The sequence below is a fragment of the Phasianus colchicus genome, chromosome 4 (assembly GCF_987193195.1).
Source record: "Phasianus colchicus chromosome 4, bPhaCol1.hap1.1, whole genome shotgun sequence".
NCBI lineage: Eukaryota > Metazoa > Chordata > Aves > Galliformes > Phasianidae > Phasianus > Phasianus colchicus.
Genome location: NC_143439.1, coordinates 4,434,999 through 4,453,552, shown reverse-complemented (window position 1 = coordinate 4,453,552; position 18,554 = coordinate 4,434,999). Strand labels below are relative to the sequence as shown.

General features: G+C 34.5%; 1 protein-coding gene across 7 annotated transcripts in view; it reads left to right on the top strand.

The window, feature by feature from the left end:
• Positions 1 to 17,782, top strand: part of FSTL5 (follistatin like 5) — a 245,214-nt gene extending 227,432 nt beyond the window's left edge. For all 7 annotated transcript variants that reach the window (XM_090138465.1, XM_090138464.1, XM_090138468.1 and 4 more), the window contains 2 exons: positions 290 to 414; positions 15,357 to 17,782. In XM_090138465.1, the coding sequence (XP_089994591.1) occupies positions 290 to 414; positions 15,357 to 16,059 (828 nt within the window). In that variant the 3' untranslated portion in view covers positions 16,060 to 17,782. The remainder of the gene's footprint in view (positions 1 to 289; positions 415 to 15,356) is intronic.
• Positions 17,783 to 18,554: the final 772 nt, after the last annotated feature.

Here is an 18,554-nt window from a genome sequence, read left to right as displayed (position 1 = left end):
AAAATTCTTCGTGTGCACTAAAGACTGCTACAGAATGTAAATGAATAAATGTGGTAGAAAAAAAAAAGAGAGGAAAAAAAAGTATAAATGAAGAATAGCTTGTCTAGCAACAATTCTCTGAAGTCTGTAATGCTGATCAGCTTTATTCACTGTCATTTGCATTCTTTCTCATGACTGAAGAATAAAACAAGAGGTGGAATAAAGAGGCAATACTCTATGAATCTAGTCAGATATAGATTGAACTTTGAAGGAATATTTCTACAGTTTGTAATAATGTTTCTTTATGTAGGTGATCACACAAGCCAGTGGGAGTGTTTCTCATCACACAATCCATACTCAGCCAGTGGGAAAGCAGTTTGACAGAGTGGATGACTTTTTCATTCCTGCTACAACCCTCATCATTACTCATATAAGGTAAGTTTTGGCTGAGTTTTATTTAACTTTCAAATGAACTGTAATGTTGTCTCCAAAAAAATATATAATTTAAAAACAATCTTGAAAATATTAGACCATGCACCTTCAGTATTGCTTTGGAAGACCTTTTTTCATATACAGTACGAATAGGTTAAATGAAAGCTCTTTAATTTATCAGAATAAACACATTTATTGAAGTAATCTATTGTTTGTTTTTTTTGTTTTTTTTCTTATCTCACTGAAAGTTCAAAAATCCCTTGCTCTACATACTGAAGTTGAGATGTAATACCATCTGAGGTGTACTTGAGGAATTAATAACCATAACATTCAGATAGTTCTCTAAGTTAGGAGCATAGATCTTATTTTGGAAATGATACCAACATCTTCTACTGCTGAAAGTGTTTGCTGTATATACTTCTTGCTATATTGCATTAAATGCATCTTGTATTCAATTTATTCTTTTGATAATTTCATTTTCATTTGATATGTTTTCTGTAACATTTCTACTGGCTAGAATAGAAAAATTCTGCCATCTGTACATCTGAATCTTGCCTTGATGTTCATTAGCATTCTGTGTGATTTGGTCTGTTAGGTTATTTGCAAAGCGGCACAGACCTATTTCAGTTCAATAGGCCTCTTCAAATAATTAACATTTGTTTATTCCACTCTTTCAAGTTCAACTTTCTATAGAAACACTTTTATTAGTGATCTCACATTTTCCTACAGTTATAAGAAAGCATCATGCACATTTAGCTAAAATCTCAAGTCACATGTAAATGTGTGTCTCCATCTGTAAAGATACAGTTAGTTATTTCAGTGACTAATAGTCCTTTAAAAGTTAAAAAACTGAAATTTAACATGATTCTACAACTGATTCCAGAATCTAGGAATATTTATCTGAAGCTGATCTATTTTTCTGTATCAAAAAAACATTCTGTTTCTCCTAGAGAGGTTGCTGATGAGAGAGAATATTTTTAATTTTCTACAGAACTTAGCTAACAAGGAATTAGCAATCAGCCATGTGCAATTTAAAAAGGAATGTGTAGATTTATATAGCTGAATAGAAAGTGACTTTAAGTGCCATTACTGCCACATTGCTTTAACTGAATAGACAAATGCATATTGCGTCCCTGAACCTAATCTGCAGCCCCTACTCTTAACCATAGAAAACCTACCCTGCTGTATTTGTAGCAGTATGATTTGAGGGAACACAACCTACTGTTTCATAAATTACCAAGTTCTGTATTGACTAGCCTTCTTACTATTTAAATTTGATGTTTATTATTATATCATTGCCCTGGGGAAGACAAAGTTGTTGAGTTTTATCATGAAAGGAACGTATAGCTGGTGATTCCTACTTGCATAGCTCCCTACAGATTCTTTACCTATCGCCATTGACATTTGAGATCTGCATTAACAGTTGAGGCAAGTAGTCATCTACAGTAAAAATCATTTCAGTGTCTCCTTCAACAACTTTTAAGCTGAGGGATTCTGTTGGACACTTTTATATAATGTTAAATGAATTTAATTAAAGTTATATTAATGTATGCAAATGTTTGAGAGTCAAAGACATGACAGCTAGGGAAAAAATGGTCTTGAATTATTAAAAATGATTGCTTTGTTTAATTGAACAATTCTATATGCTATAGGCAAATACGTTTATTTATGAGATATGTGTTCTATCATAATAGTAATATTCTATTATATGTATTCTATCATAAGTATTCATGCTATATACTCAGTAATATGCAGTTTAAAAGGATCAGTAAAACAAAACTGATATTTAGACACGTTAATTTTCATGTAATTATGACAGACATCAAGAGGGGTAAACATCATTTAGGGAGAGGGACCAGGAAAAATAGGCCTAGTCCAAAGACAATGAAGAAATCATTTTGGCAATTGGTATTCTGTCTAAGTAGGTCAATTAGTTGCTTTCATCTGCGTGTGGTGAGTCACAGCTACCTTTAGCTGAAGAGCCATGGTGATAGGTTCTGTATCCTCTTAGCTGAGGGGAGGAGTGATAGTATGAGCAAAATCTCCTTTGTTTTAAGATCCAGTCAAACTTTCCTTTCACTGCTGAGATAAGGCAGAAATAGTTTTGAGCAAACACCATTAGAAATCAAGCCAGTTTTTGGCTATAATCTTTTTGCAGTAGGTAACTGTTGATATATAAAACAAACAACACATAATACTTGTTTTAGTAAAACCAACAGAGTTACCATTAACCTTCCTAATAATGTGTAGACCACCCTACTGATGTTTACAGATAGCAAATTCCTGTTTATTTGGAGTCTCAACTGCAAATAGAACAGCTTGGCACCCCACGATATGGCTTTAAAATACAGATTGCTTAATTCTATAATTAAATATATATATATATTTTGACTAGGAGTAGTTCATGTGCTGACTCTTAGAGGGTGCTCTGTAGTATTAATGAGGGGCGTAGAAATCCTTCTCTTTCTCACAAAACTATTAAAATGCAAACTTTGCTTACAGACAGTGAGTTTCCCAAAGCTTTTCTTGAATTTCTTATTCCAGCCACTAACAATGGACCAAAAATCTTGGTAAATCAGTAAAGGAGGCTATGGTACAAACCAATAATGAATAATAAGAAGAACACTGAAAGCAGTTTGTTCAGACTGGCTGTTAGAAGTCTGAACATTTCAAAGGGGAGAAATCTATATTCAAATTTGTAATTTGCATTTAAATTTGTAATTTGCATTTATAATTTCATTACGTTTGCTTATGTAAACATAGACTATTACAACCTGTCCTACTATCTTCATCTGCTTTGTTTTGCCTCTGACATCTGAACTCACAGCCAATTGATGAAAAATTACACCACAAGAATGAATGAATGTAAAGCTTGCTATTTTTCATGTCCACGTTTTCAAACACACACTGCTTGAAAAAATTCCCAACTCCTCACTCAGTTGTGTTGAAAAGTAGTCAGATAATGTGGCTACAAGAGTGGACAGAGTGGAATCTGTTAATCTGCAATAGATGATGCAAGTCCCAAGATCTTTTCTGGAGAATATATATGCAAATCTTATTCCCACTGTAGATGAACCTTTTAGAAATTGAGAATACATATATATATTTTTTTTCTATTTTGCCTTATTCGTTTACTAAGAACAAAATTTTAATCAGTGAAGTACTCTTTGCGCCAAAGCAGTTCAGTGCAACCAATGATCTTGTCCCTAGTTGTCTGCTAACACCCATTTCTTATCATAAAAATAGACATTTGCAATTAGTATGTGGGATGGCTGTAAAAAGATGACTTGTACAATACTCATGAAAATATATTATTAGAAGCCTAAGGAGCAAAAGTGCTGATTATTTCAGCTTCGCTGTTCATAAATTGAAGTGAACAAAAGATAATTGGAATAAATTAAGGTCTATCATTACACTGCTGTAAAATGTTTCAAAAGCAATATTAAATGAACTCACTGTAATAGAGTCACTCTAACTTTTTAGATAGTTTAATCTTTTAGCAAGTATTTAAAATGCAATACAGTTATCTGACTTAACAAGTAGAAGAGTGAACAATCAGCTCACTGGTGAGATGGCTCAGGATCTGACTATTCTCAGTTTGAATTTTTCTCTCTCTTATTTCTCTGTTACGTAGGATAATAAGGGAAGCAGTCTTTCTAAAATTATACTTATTCATTTGTACAACACGTTCCCCAAAAACTAAGCTTTTCTTTAAGAGGTAATTGGAGTATGGTGCCAACATGAAATTTAAATACCCTTGTGGGGTGGTGACTCAGTACATTCATAAGTCTGGATGGAGAAATTCACATTTAATTCCAGAATTTAAGCCTGTACAGAGATGTGAAATAGCTGAAGGACTGTGAGAGAATTTTCAATATTTTTATGAAAATATGCACAGAAAATATTATTTCAGAAGTCTGGTGTAATCAGAAAGAACTTACTATTCAAATGTTTCACAAGTCAAAAAAAAAAAAGAAAAAAACAAAAAACAAAAAAAGAAAGCAGTAAATGTGAAGCCAACTAGAGATGAAGCGTAGACAAAAGAGGTTGAATATTTCACGTAGAGAACATAATTTAGCTCAAAGATGCAAGATAATTTAATATTTTAGAAATTAAATTAAGAAGATGCAATTTTACAGGAATAGAGAGTTTGCTCTTAGTCATTAAGCTATAAATATAGGTACTTCTACAGGGGAGAAAACTTGAAAGCTTGAGGATTTGGAGAAAGAAGCTCAGTAGCACCAAGACAATCAGCAAAGATGTAGCAATTAATTGCAATGTCTAATGATGACTGCACAATCGTTCAGTAAATCCTTCATGGTAGCAATGCACACACACAGGTTTAGGGGCTCACACTGTACTATCTCCCATCTCTGTAACCTGTGTCTTTGTGATGGGAGCGTTGAAATGGGAAACTTGTAGCCATTCCTTCCCTTTCTGTATTCCTCCACATAAAGAAGGTCTGTTTTGGTCCTTATGTTTGTTCTTTTTGAAGAATAAGCTCACAGGAATTTCTCAGGAAGAAGGATATAAAACAGAAACAACTCTTTTTCTTCATCCTTCTGCTTTAAATGGTAAATTTTGCAGCATCTTTGTTCTAAAGATATTATGGAGGACATACAGATTGAGAGATTCAGTTCAGAAAGTTGCTCAGCTACTATTGACAATAGAAAGAAAATTCCTTATGTTTTATCTTAAATCCTCATTGGTATTCCAAATAAATCAATCTATAAGGGTTAATTTAACCTTGAGATGATCTTAAAATTACGGAATTAACAAAGATTTTGTATGTTTACTGATTAACTCCCAAAAGTCAATTATTTTAAAAGTCATGCCTGATATGAAGCCCTTATAATTCCGTATTTTCACTGGTGACTTTGGAATAGTGAAAATTGATTTGCAAATTTTTATTTGTATATTCATATTTTTGAGAATTTAGAAAGAAATTATTCAGGACATTCTTTTCTATTTGATATTATGATAAATTATACATTCTAATATTTAGTAAAGCTGAGATGCTTATGTATTTATATGAATCAAAGAAAACTTCAATATCTGCAGTGATAGACTGTGTTTTAACTGTGTTCATTCCATGTGTTCCCAACTGTCAACATGCAGTATTTCCTTGTAGATAAACTATTCTAACTTCCATCTTAACAGCAATGATAACAACAACAACAAAAAAAATACCCCTCAACATTAATAATTTAACACAGCAACTTTGTCACAATGTGCCTCAGTTCTTCCTGTGCTGATCTTACATTTGCAATAGAAATGTCATCTCTTATGCTTTTATGTGCCAAAAAATCAATCACTTTTTAAAAATATTTTCTTTGGTCCAGTCTAGTATTTTTTTTTAATTTGGGTCATTAGGGGGAAAAAAAAAGAGAGAGAGAGAGAAGATATGGGGCTGAAGAAAGAAGTTGTAAAGTTTAGTATTTGTTGTTGTTTTCAATGTTCATATGTCCCCTGATGAAGGTGAGCTTTATTTTGAAAATGAAGATCTTTGGGGAATGTTTTGACATACATAATTTATCACCTTTAAATTCCTTATCTCTACCTCATTATTCACTTTCTACAAGAACTGACTCTTTATTTTGGCGTGTACAATTTTTCCTGTGCGTTCTCTATGACATCTGCCCACCATGCTGTTACTGTGTTTTTTGGTGTGCCAGACCTTAATTCTGTCATTGCTTGTACTGACATTCAAGGCTATCTTTAGGAATGTCTTTTGTTCACTGTATCAGTGTAGCTAGACCTTTCCTTGACTTTCATTCTTTATGCAATGAAGTGATGTTTTGTTGTTGTTAAATTGCTTGCTCACCTTTTCTAAAATATACAAGGAAAAAACACATTTGTTTCCTATGCTTTTTTTTTTTCTTTTTATTTTTTTTCCTTTTTTTTTTTTTTTTTTCCTGAGAATTAGTTCAGTGAAAGCACAAATAATTTCATATATTCCTGGATTCTAAAAATATGCTTTCTTTGTCATAAAATGTCCTGGATTATTTTCTTACGTATACTGTAATCAATTTGCAATAGTGAAAATGTACTTCATATACATCTGTTGTAACAGAAGCCTCAGACAATTCATGGACTCTGGCATCATTATTATCCTGAAATACCAGGACAGTTCTTACACTGTGCAATGGTGTATACGTGATTCAAAATCCCAGCCTGTTTGGGCCATGTGAAAGAAGTGAGCTCTTCCATTGAAGCCTGAAAAACTGTCTGAAGAATCCAGCATAGCAGGAGGAGAAATTCCTTAATAGTTCCTTGGTATAGGTTGTTTGGAGATACTCCTCAACACTCACTCCATTTCACTTCTATAGATCTCTAGTGAGATACGGTTTAAATGCTTTGCAGGTACAATCTAAAACTGAAAAAGAGAGGGGGGAAAAAAAAAAAGGTAGGAAAAGAGACCTGCCATTAAATTTTATTCTATATCTGAACTGACCTTTTCATTCATTTAATAAAAATGAAAGTGATGATATTTTTATAGGCAAAAATTGCTCATTTTCCATCAGGGTGACCTCGCAACCTTCTGTTCAGTTTTTAATTTTCTTATTCTGACTCTGTTATCTTCTCATTCCTGTTCCCTAGAACTACTGTGTTAAGATTTCAAAGGTACGTTATCATAGCCACATGTTACTGCTGAAAATATTATTTATAACTTCTTCTGACAGGGTTTTAAATATTTCATTTACTGTGATAGGAAGATTCTCTGTGCTTAACACAGTTATATGCAGGTACAGGTACATATTTCTGCTGCAAAAGAGAAATATGAAGCCTAAAGTTGTAATGAACAACTGGAACAAAATTAGGGAAGCAAAGTTCTAAGGTCAAAAATTGTTGCAGTACCCAAAAATAAAACAACTTTTATGCTGATGAGCAACAGCCAACAGACAAAATCCAAACAAGCATTTCTGAACTGCAGAAATTAAAGATGTTTTCTCAGCAACTTGTCATCAATGAACTATTCTGGGAACAATCATTTTCTAAGTCCTGAGGGGAAGATGTGTGCCCTTGCAATGCTGATAGTTTTCATTTTGGAAGTCTTTCTGATTTCTAATGGTCTAATCTGAATCTAAATCTATGGATAAAATATTTAGAGATAAGTATTTTATTTGTGCAATATAGCACAGAAGTCATGTAGAAAACGAGAATAAAAATCATGCATATTAAAACTTATTTTAAAGATTTATTGCAAAGAGAGAAAAATTAACTTTGTGATGATTTCAGTGATATGAATGCAAGCCTCTATGAAGTAAAAAAATAAAATAAATCAGTGAAAACAGTCTTCCTGAGAATTATCTGTCTATGCATATAAAGTGAGGAATAATTTTAATAAAGAAAAGTAATGGCAATGTTGAATAATTTTATTTGATGTTATAATATTTATTTGTATATATAATATTTATTTGATGTCTTCTTCAGAACTACAGTGGATAATTTACTCAAAATTTCATCAGAGAAAAAAGAGGTTTGATATTTAAAACATTTTTATTTTAGAATTTTGTTTAAATAGTACTTTCCCACATTGCCAGATTAGATCTTTATAGAATCAGAGTCTACCATAATCCTATGGTAGGATTCATCTAACCATAGGATCATCTAACAGACTGTTCATAAGCAGATAATGGCATTTTCTTGGGGCAAATTTGATCAAGATTTGTAGAAGCAGGGCTATATTGATTCTATATTGATTTTTTTTTTTTTTTTTTTTTTTTGCATAAGAGTTTTGAGTAATGGTCCCTAATGCGTAGAATTTAGAATGATTTTAAACATCAGTGTTATTCACTTGAGGTAAAGTGTATAATGTTTCTTATTTTATTGAATTGAGTTGAACAGGTTAAAAACTTCTACTTTGTACCAAAGTATTGTTTTTTCCTTCTTGGTACAAATAATTTTCATTGTAGTTCATCTAGTTCTCTTTGCCTTTTACTTGCTTTCTGTTCTGAGAACATAACTTTACTTAAATGTTTGATCTCAGATCTTTTCATGGCTATTGATTTAAGGGAAATAATCTGTGGATGTAGGGCCAGAAACAAAAAGAAGGAGGATATTAGTGTTTACATAATTTTCCACTCTATCAGTTTTTCTGAGCTCAACCATAGATACATTTTTATGTTAAAGTATTCAGAAATAACAATAATCTCATTTCTAGCAGTATTTTCCTCAGGCTTTCCTTGTGTTGTCATTACTTTTTAACCAGTGTTTAGATATTTCTTGTTTTATGATGAATACAGCTGCGCTCATAAATAATGCATGTGGTTTGTCTAAAGGAAGAAAATAACATTTGGGAAACTAAGTTGTGAGTTTACTTTTTGTTGACAGCTCCACGCTAGCTTCTTGCCCAGCTATTCTTTGGGTATAGATGGAATCTTATGTGCATACTATGAAACTTGGAAAAGACAGTACCTTGCAAAAAACTGTTTTGAAGAGGTGATGTCAGAATTCACATGATTTTGGAACTTTGTATGGAATATTTATTCCACTATTAATTCATACTTTATTTGACTAGAACTTCCCGTTAAAAAACAAAGATTACACCTTCCCTAATTCTATAGCTAAAGGTCTCAGTATTATCCTGCACCCTGTCACGTATTGGTTTTGTCACAATTTCTTAGTCCATGTATCATTTTTTAATAAACTGATGAAAAGACCAGATTATAAAAAAACTGTAATTCTAAATTACACTGGCCACTGTGGCACTGTAATAATTTAATGTGCTTAGTCTGAAGCACCTTTTTTTTCAGGTGTATTATTTGAAATCTATCAGAATACACAAAATTCTGTCACTGCCATTCTAGATGGAGGTCTAAGCATGCTGTCTCTCCTTAGGATTAAGCATAAATATTTTCATGAGAGCTGATGAACATGGTAGTTGAATGTTTGTTTGTTAAAGTTAACTGCTCCCTGCTTTTGCATTACATACTGGCTTAGAATGACCTAAATCTGAATACAAAATTCCATTCTTAAACTACATTCTAGTAATTGAGTGTCAAGACTTTTTTTTTCTAGCTATAGCATTAAAATAAAAAACTCATTTGTCTACACTGCGTATTTTTCTACTAAACACAAATGTCACTACTGTTTAAGAAAGTGAATACATTCCATGCCAACTTTCATATGAAGTTCACCTGAAAGCAGTTTTTCTGATATTTTATGTTGCATAACACTGAAATTTCTCCTTTACTGAAAAAAAAAGGAAAAAAAATCTAAACAAAAAGAATAAAACAGAAAAAACATATTTTCTTTCAGGGTGACACAGCACTGGAATGGTCTGTCCAGAGAGACCGTGGAGTCTCCTTCTCTGGAGATATTCAAGACCCTTCTGGACACTTTCCTGTGTGATCTGTTGTAGGGAACTTGCTTTATCAGTGGGGTTGGACTAAATTATCTCCAGAGGTCCCTTACATTGCTTACAAATCTGCGATTCTTTAATCATTTATAACATGCTATTAACTTTATTCATTTTAATTATTCCACTCTTAATTATGAGGGTAGTTTTTTTATTGCTTCCTCACACCTGCCCCCAGTGCCTCCAAAAACAGGAAAATAAGACACTCATTCATGTAGACTTCACTGTTAATAAATGCATTTTGCAGTTAACACCTTTTAGGATATTCTTCCTGTCTCCATTCAGTTAGTTTGGACATGCCACATAATTTATTTCTCTCCTTCTCCCTACATCTTGGTATTGCAAAGCTCGTTAGTTTTCACAGTCTGCTAATGACTCCTTGTGGTGGGTTGACCATGGCTGGCAGCTGAACCACCACACATCTCACTTTTATTTACTGAGATGAGGGAGAGAATGGGATAGCTGACATTGAGAAAACTCATGGTTCACCATGAAGACAATTTAATAAGTGAAGGAGTGAAAAAAAAATGAGTGATGCAAAAGCATGTCACCACCCGCAAACCAGTGTCCAGCTAGTTTTTTCAAGCAGTGGCTGTTCAGAAAGAGTTTTATTGCTGAGCATGATGTTATATGGCACAGAATGTCTTTGGTCAACTGAAGAAAGCTGTCTTGGCTGTGTCCCAGACTCTTCAACCCTCCGCCTATTTGTTGAGGAGAAGAAGAAACAGAAAAGGCTTTGCTGCTGTATAAGCACTGTTCAGCAATAGCTAAAACATCAGTGTTCTATCAACATTGTTTTGGTCACAAATCTAAAACATGACACCATATGAGCTGTTATGAAGAAAATTAACTCCATCCCAGCCAAACCCAAAGCATTCCTCAAATGGAAAGTGCTATAGAATTGCTAAGCAGAATTATTCAGATTTCTCTTTTTTTGACAGTTTGTCATGATGTGATTGAAAATTTTTGATGTGATGGAAATTGTTGAAAGTCTGGTATTAAAATCTTTATTATTCATACATATACAGTAACTAAAGAAAGAAACAATCTCAGATTTCTGAGATCTAGTATATACTCCAGTTGGAGTGTTATGCCCACAGGCTACAGTTTCCCACATGCATAAACTGTAAAAATAAAAAATTGGAAATGTGAAGATTTGCTCTCATATCTTGAAGGCTTGAACTGCACAAGTTCACAATATGCACTCTGACAAATGCTTTTATATGCTGTCGGATATTGTGTATGATTTCACTGCATAGAAGAGACATGAGGGTTGAGATTCTCATAAATATTGATCAGGGTTTAATGAACAGTGGGAGACTTCTGAATATCAATCTATATAAGCGGAAATTTTGCATTAAACACACCACCATCTATCTATAAATCATTTGGGAAAAGTGAAGTTACTCTAAAGTATCACTTGTTCTCCAACAGCCTAGTCATAAAAAACAGGCTAACAGCACAAAGGCGACAGGCACAATTTCATTGCATGATTATGAGTGGCTGTATTTTTTTAATCCTTCTGGAAAACTAAGTGCTTCTGAAAAGTTATTAGATTATGGTAGCTTTGGGGGTTGAATTCAGCTTGCCACAAGACAGAATGAAACATAGAGTTCTAGTGCCAACTTCTTTACCCAGTCAAAATAGATAGTCTGGCTTAACTTTAAGTGAAAGAAATAAATGACAACCAAACAATGGAATAGTGGCTCATTCACTTGCTGTTTGTACTAAATTCTCAATAAAACTCCACTAATATCAGCTTTGTGGAATGTCCCCACTGAGTTGGGATTATAGACACCACTGGAAGGCAACACTTTAGTATTGATAATTCATTGTTTAACGATCTGGTAAATTATACTATTTTATTACATATGAGTTGTTTTCTTTCTCTTTTTTTTTTTTTTCAATTCCAACTGATCTTTGTACTTCAAAGCTTCCTTTAGAATCCATGGAATCATAGAGTATTTTGAGTTGGAAGGGACCCTTAAACTAGTCCAACTCCCCTGCTATGAACAGGGGACTACATCAGAGCCCCGTCCAGCCTCACCTTGAATGTCTCCAGGAACGGAGCATCCAGCACCTCTCTGGGCAGCCTGTTCCTATGCTTCATTACCCTTATCATAACAAACTTTTTTCTTATATCCAACCTCTTTTAGTTTGAAAGCATTTCCCTTTGTCCTATCACCACAGACCCTGCTGAAGAATCTGTTCCCTTCTTTCTTATAGCCCCTCTTTAGATACTGGAAGGTTGCTATCAGGTTTCCCTGGAGCGTTCTCCTCTCCACAGCTCTAGGTCCCTCAACCTGTCCTCACAGGGGAGGTATTCCACCCCTGGGATCGTTTTTTGTGACCCTCCTCTGGATGTGTACAGCAGGTCCACATCTCTCCTGCACTGAGGACTCCACATCTGGATGCAGTACTCCAGGTGAGGCCTCACCAACACAGAGCAGAGGGGTGGGATCACCTCCCTGGACCTACTGGCCATGCTTCTTCTGATGCAGCCCAGGATACAGTTTGCTTTCTAGGTTGTGAAGGCACATTGCTGTCTCATTTCTGGCTTGTCATCCACCAGTACCCCGAAGACCTTCTTGGTGGGGTTGTGCTCCAGTTTTACATACCCCAGCTTGTAATGATAGTGGGCATTGCCACAACCTAGGTGCAAGACCTTGCACTTGGATTTGTTGAATCTCATGAGGTTCACCTGGGCCCACTGCTTGAGGCTGTCTAGGTCTCTCTGGATGGCATTCATGTGTGCCAGCCACACACTGTGTATCTACAAACTTGTTGATAGTGAACTCGATCCCTCTGTCAGTGTCATTGTCAAGATACTAAAGGTCATTTGTCCCAGTATTGACTACTGAGGGACACCTTTCATCATGTTTTCCATCAAGACATTGAGCCATTGACCACCACTATCTGTGTACAATCTTACAACCCATACCTTGTCCATCAAACAGTCCACTCATCAAATCCATATCTTTCCAGTTTGGAGGAAAGAAGGTGGTAGGAGATTCTGTCAAAGGCCTTACTGAAGTCCATAGAGCCTTAGTGTCTTACAGTACTATTTTTTGACAAATCTGAGAAGTACTATGCAGCTACTCTTGCCTCCTCATCAGAAAGACAAAGGACAAGTTGACAGTGATCAAAAATTTCTAATCAGGCAAAGATCTTTGTGAAGAGCAGTTTATTCATTATTGCAGTAGTAGGTGCACACCCCCTATTGACAAGGGAGAAATTGTGCACTTAGTCAGTGAAATCCACTCCGTTATGTTCACTGGGTCTAATGCAGGTAATGCCTCTCCTGGCACTGACTGGTTGAGCATCGTTGAGCATCTCAGGCTCACAATCTTCCCAACTGTTCCCAATTGTAGCTGTTGCTACAATACATTTCCATACAATGTCTGTTACCAACCTATTGTTTTTAGGTATGTTCTGTGCTTCTCTATGGCGATAGGAGGATAATATTTCCAAAACATAGCACATTTGTTCTGTCCTGTGCTAGGCTCTCCCCTACCCTACATAATTACCTTACCTAGTGCCTGTGCTGATTCTACCCAGGTCAGAATGCCCCAATCTCAACTTCACTCCGTTCAGCAGTTTTCTTTGTGAGAAACAACTTATCCTACGCTACATCCAGAACTACTGAAAATTTCCACTGCACAATCTTCCTCCCATAAAAGTACTAGTAACAATCTGGCACTGGCATGCCAAGATGTTTATAATGCTGGAAAGAAGGGAAGTACAGACAGATGCACATGGTTGTTAGAAGGCAGCAATGAGGTTACTGGCCAGTGGGCTAAAATTTATTTGCAACTGATCCTTGCTGTACACAGACAAGCGAATTTTGAAGCAGGATTTCATAATCTGTGATGATCTACTAAAAAAGATGTGTTTTAGTTATCTGCACTTATTCCCTTCTGTCTCTTTTAAGATCTCAGTTGCACTGTTTTGGGTAACCTGTATCATGATCAGTAAAAAAAATGTGTTGGACATTAAATAACTTGTATCATCACACTGTCTTTGCCAGTGGATCATGATATAGCCATAGGGAAGTCATTCAGCTTCTTGCTTCACTTACCATTATATTTGTAAAATGGTTTGTAAGTTAAAACTTCGACTTAAGTTCACCGTATTAATATTCTGCTAGCATAGCTGATCTTTTAATATACTTACCTCTAGGTTAAAGTTTTCCACATTATATCAGTGTCTAAAATTGTGAGTTTTTAAAGTTTGAACAAGAAGATTTCTTTGGAGTGTTAACATTATAAGAAAATTATATTAATAACCAACAGTGATAGCTAGCCCTAATTTAATACTCATCCAGGACCAAAAAAAAAAAAAAAAGCAGAAATTATTCTGCAGTACTATGGTCCAGTGATATTGAAGCAGGATGCAAGGATTTTGGAAAGTAGGGCTGAAATTAAAAATGTTCCAGAAAATTGTACGAGTTTGGTAAGAACAACAACAAATATAATTAAACCTACCTTATGTCTGAGGAACTGACTGAGCAGTTCTGTCCTGAAATCTTTCTGCATGTTTTTTCCTTAATCAGAGATTACTGAATATATTGGGCTTGCAAAGTATAATGTGAAATTTTGTACTATTTTCAACAACTCAGTTGTTGAAACATTGTGGTTCTCATAGTACTTCATATGGATAGGATCTGAAAGGTATTTTTAGATTAAATGTCATCACACAGCAGCAAGAATGCTTCATTGTAGGGATCAAAGATTCAAAGTAAAATGTTAAGAAATGTGCCAAAGGAAAACAGCTGTTTCAGAGCAGTGCTGTGAATGGTCCTTAGATTACAAACAAGACTAATAAACTTTGACACAACTTTATGGTATTTAGAGCACTGGCTTTTGCATACATACAAGCAAAAAATTGTGCAGTCAGAACTTACAGCTTAACAGAGAATACTCATATGGTATATATTTAAAATGTTACAAACGTTAAGCTCTAGAATTTTAAGGTTTAATCATATTATTCATGTTCAGTGAGAATTCCTTGAATATATGGAAATGTATAAAGATTCATTTAAAAATGTAAGAAATGTGGGTCTTGGGTAGTTGGGAGGCATAAACTGAAATCCTTTTACGATATTCATTTCTACTGAATTAGAATGAGAAAAATTAGGATAATTATCTGAATAACAATGAGCTCTGGATAAAGCTGATGTTCCCAAGAAAGTTGAAGAAGAATGTGAAGTGAATAAAAGCTTGTGGGATGTGTTATCTATTGATATTTAATATTTTTCTTCCTCCTAGCTTTTGTAAAAGTTTTAACTGAATAGATATTCAGAGTAATGTTTACTTTCCCCCTACTGTCTATAGAAATAGAACACTGCCAATTAATCAGAGAAATGATTTTTAGACATTTTATTTGGCACAATTTAAAATATAATTACAAGAACACTGAAAATTAAATAATATAAAATGCTTCATCTCTGGAACATCTGAAGCTAAAATATGTATTTGTACACTGCTGCAAGTATTAACTCATGTACTTTATTATATTGCCTTTCCACATTTGTACATGGATGCATACAATAACTCTTCCTTTGACTTTGTGCTTTTCCTTCCAGGTTTGGATTTATTCTTCATAAAGATGAGCCTATGCTCCAGAAAATTGATCTTGAAACTATGTCGTACATCAAGACAATTAGTTTAAAGGATTATAATTGCATTCCTCAGTCACTGGCTTATACACATCTTGGAGGATTATTTTTTATCTATTGTAAACCTGATACCACTGGTGCTGTTCTACCACAACTTATAGTGGATAGCGTTACTGATTCTGTGATTGGATACAATGGCGACGTAACAGGCAGACCACACGTCTCTCCAGATGGACACTACCTTGTCAGTATTGATGATGCAAAGGGTCTCATGAGGATCCAGACCATAACAATGAGAGGAGAAATACAAGATTCATTTGACATTCACACAAATTTGCACATATCTGATGTAGCTTTTCAGCCATCATTCACTGAAGCGCATCAATACAACATCTACTGTAGCTCCAGTACACAAACTGATGTTCTCTTTGTGGAGCTCTCCTCTGGAAAGGTTAAGATGGTGAAGAGTCTTAAGGAGCCTGTCAGGGCAGGTGAATGGCCTTGGAACAGTAAGAACCGTCTTATAAAAGACAGTGGCCTTTTTGGTCAGTATCTCATGACCCCTTCCAAGGAATCTCTGTTTATCTTGGATGGACGCCTCAATAAGTTAAATTGTGAAATCACTGAAGTTGAGAGAGGCAACACAGTAATTTGGGTTGGGGAAGCATAAGAATCTATGTTGAATATTTGCTGAATTAATAGTTTTACAGTACGTTGCACTTAAATTATAGCATTCTTTAAATTTACACCAATTTCATTTGAAATTGTTCAACCCTTCTATGCCTGATATTTCTTTGACTTGAATGCAATTTGAGTCAATTTCCACATAAAAGATAGTAAAGCAACAGCTATTTGCTAATGTAGCCTTATTAAATATCAGCCAAGGTTGTATTGGTTGACTGGAATTACTACATATTGAAATTGATGACAAATACCATGCATTACTTTAAAGAAAATAGGAAAAACCATAAAGCTTCAGGGAATTTAACATGATACTTTGCATTTGTAAATGGAAGAATTGAGTATGATTCAAATATTGGTTTGCTTTGCTTCAGACACAAAATGAGAGTTGTACAACTTTTTGTTCCTTAAACTGAAATAGGATGTCCTGTTTTGTCAGTTCACTGTTTAATATTTTTGTGCCTTGAAGTGAAAGTCTCACAAGAAAGGTAAAGCATAGAAATTGTATAACTTATCCCCATTGTGACTACAGGATTGCTTGTCATTGGAGAGAAACATTTACTGTCAAATTTTTGTCTCAAGCTTTGGGACATAGAGAAAAAAGAGAAATTACATTTGCAGTGCACAGTTTTCTGATCAGTGCAATTCAAGAAGCTTATTTTTATGGCGAGTCTTATTTGAGAAAGCTGTTTTGCTGGGTTTTTTTGTTTGTTTCTTTTTTGTTATTTTTTTTAAAGAAAAAGAATAGATGTTAGGTTTTTCAGCTGTCACAGGGTTCCATCAGTAAGGAGTCTGAGTTCTACTACAGAGAACCACTGCATTTACTTATTCAGAGTAACCAAACTCTGAGTATCTGACTACACAAAGCTTTACTTTTACTGACAAGAAAACTGGTATTTTTTAAAAAAGTATACATTTCAGGAAGCTGGAAACTCAGAGAATTGAACTTAAGAAGTAGATAATATTTTTGCTTATTCATTATACCATTGATGCGTATTTATTGAACCATTTGGATAACTCAACAAATTTTCTATCTCATGCATCCAATTGGACTAGTGAAAAAAATGCAAAAAACCCACCACCAATGATAACAACAAAAACTTTGTATTTTTTTTTTTTTACAGTTTATTAACTTAGAATTCTAATTTTAATGATGAGTAAACATCTAAATGGGAAAAATGAGATTCTCAGAAATAAAATAACAATAGTCAGTAGGATAAGAAAGCCAGCAGTAAACAACTATCCAGACTTAGAGCAATGACTTAAAAGTTTGGGAGTGTTTTTATTTTTATTATGTTTTTGCTAAGGAATGCTTATAAGCTCTTAAACTGACCTCCTTTTACAGAAGGAAATAAAAAAATACTTTTTTTAAACAAAATTTTACCCTGATTTAGATTGTGTAAATTTAGAAATCTGGAATTTTCTAGCATTGTAATCTTGTGTACATTTAGCATCCTGCCCTTTGTGATACAGTAAATCTCTCTTTAGCTTGAGCAAATCTCCTGGTAGGTAGATTTAACTAAATTAAGAGTCTGCTTACATTTCTAGTTACTGAATCTGTTTTCCTTTTCAACAACCTTTCTCCATTGTGAACAAACAAGTGTAAACTGTCCGTTATTCACTTATTTGCAGTAGTCTGTCTCATGCATTTTTCTTCTGTACCTTACACCACGTGAATGTTCTGTATGTAGAAAATGCTTGATAAAAGAAGAATAAACCCCATAAATTTTAAATGGTTCTGATTTTGGTGAATGCTCCAATGTAGCCACATTGGAGTGGCATTTAACATGTATTTTATGGGAAAGCAAGGTAGAAGGAAGTGAATCTGCCTTTTGCACGTATAAAACAAATATTTGTGAAATACATGATATTAATATAGAAAGAAAATTTTCTAGAAGGATTTAACTAATGGGGAATTTTATTTGGCTGCTACAGAGAAAAGCTTATCAGTAAATCAAGTAGACACAAAGTAATTAGAGTATAGATAGATATGTATTCTGATGCCTAGATTCTGAAGCCAAAGACATTTAGTCTAAAAGCTGTACAAACATATGAGCCTAAACCAAGAAGCATGACACTCAAGCAGCAAGCTGAAAAGCTCCCTATCCAGTCTGCTTGGTGTATACTAATCTACTTGGAATGTATATGTGCTTTGGCCTCTCTTTATTCAAGCATTAACAATTAAAGATAAGAATTGGATCTCATTACAGTAATGAAATTCCAAAATTCCTTTCATAGAGTCAAAGAATCCCAGAATGGTTTGAGTTGGAAGAGACCTTAAAGTCCAGCAAGTTCCACCCCTCCCCACACCCCTGCCACATGCAGGGACACCTTCTCCTAGACCAGGCTGTTCAAAGCCTTGAACACTTCTAGGCATCTAAGCACCTTCTTTTAGTTTAAAACTATTAAACCTTGCACTATCATTACACTCCCTGATAAAGTATCCCTCTCCAGCTTTTGTACAGACCTCCTAAAGGTTCGAGA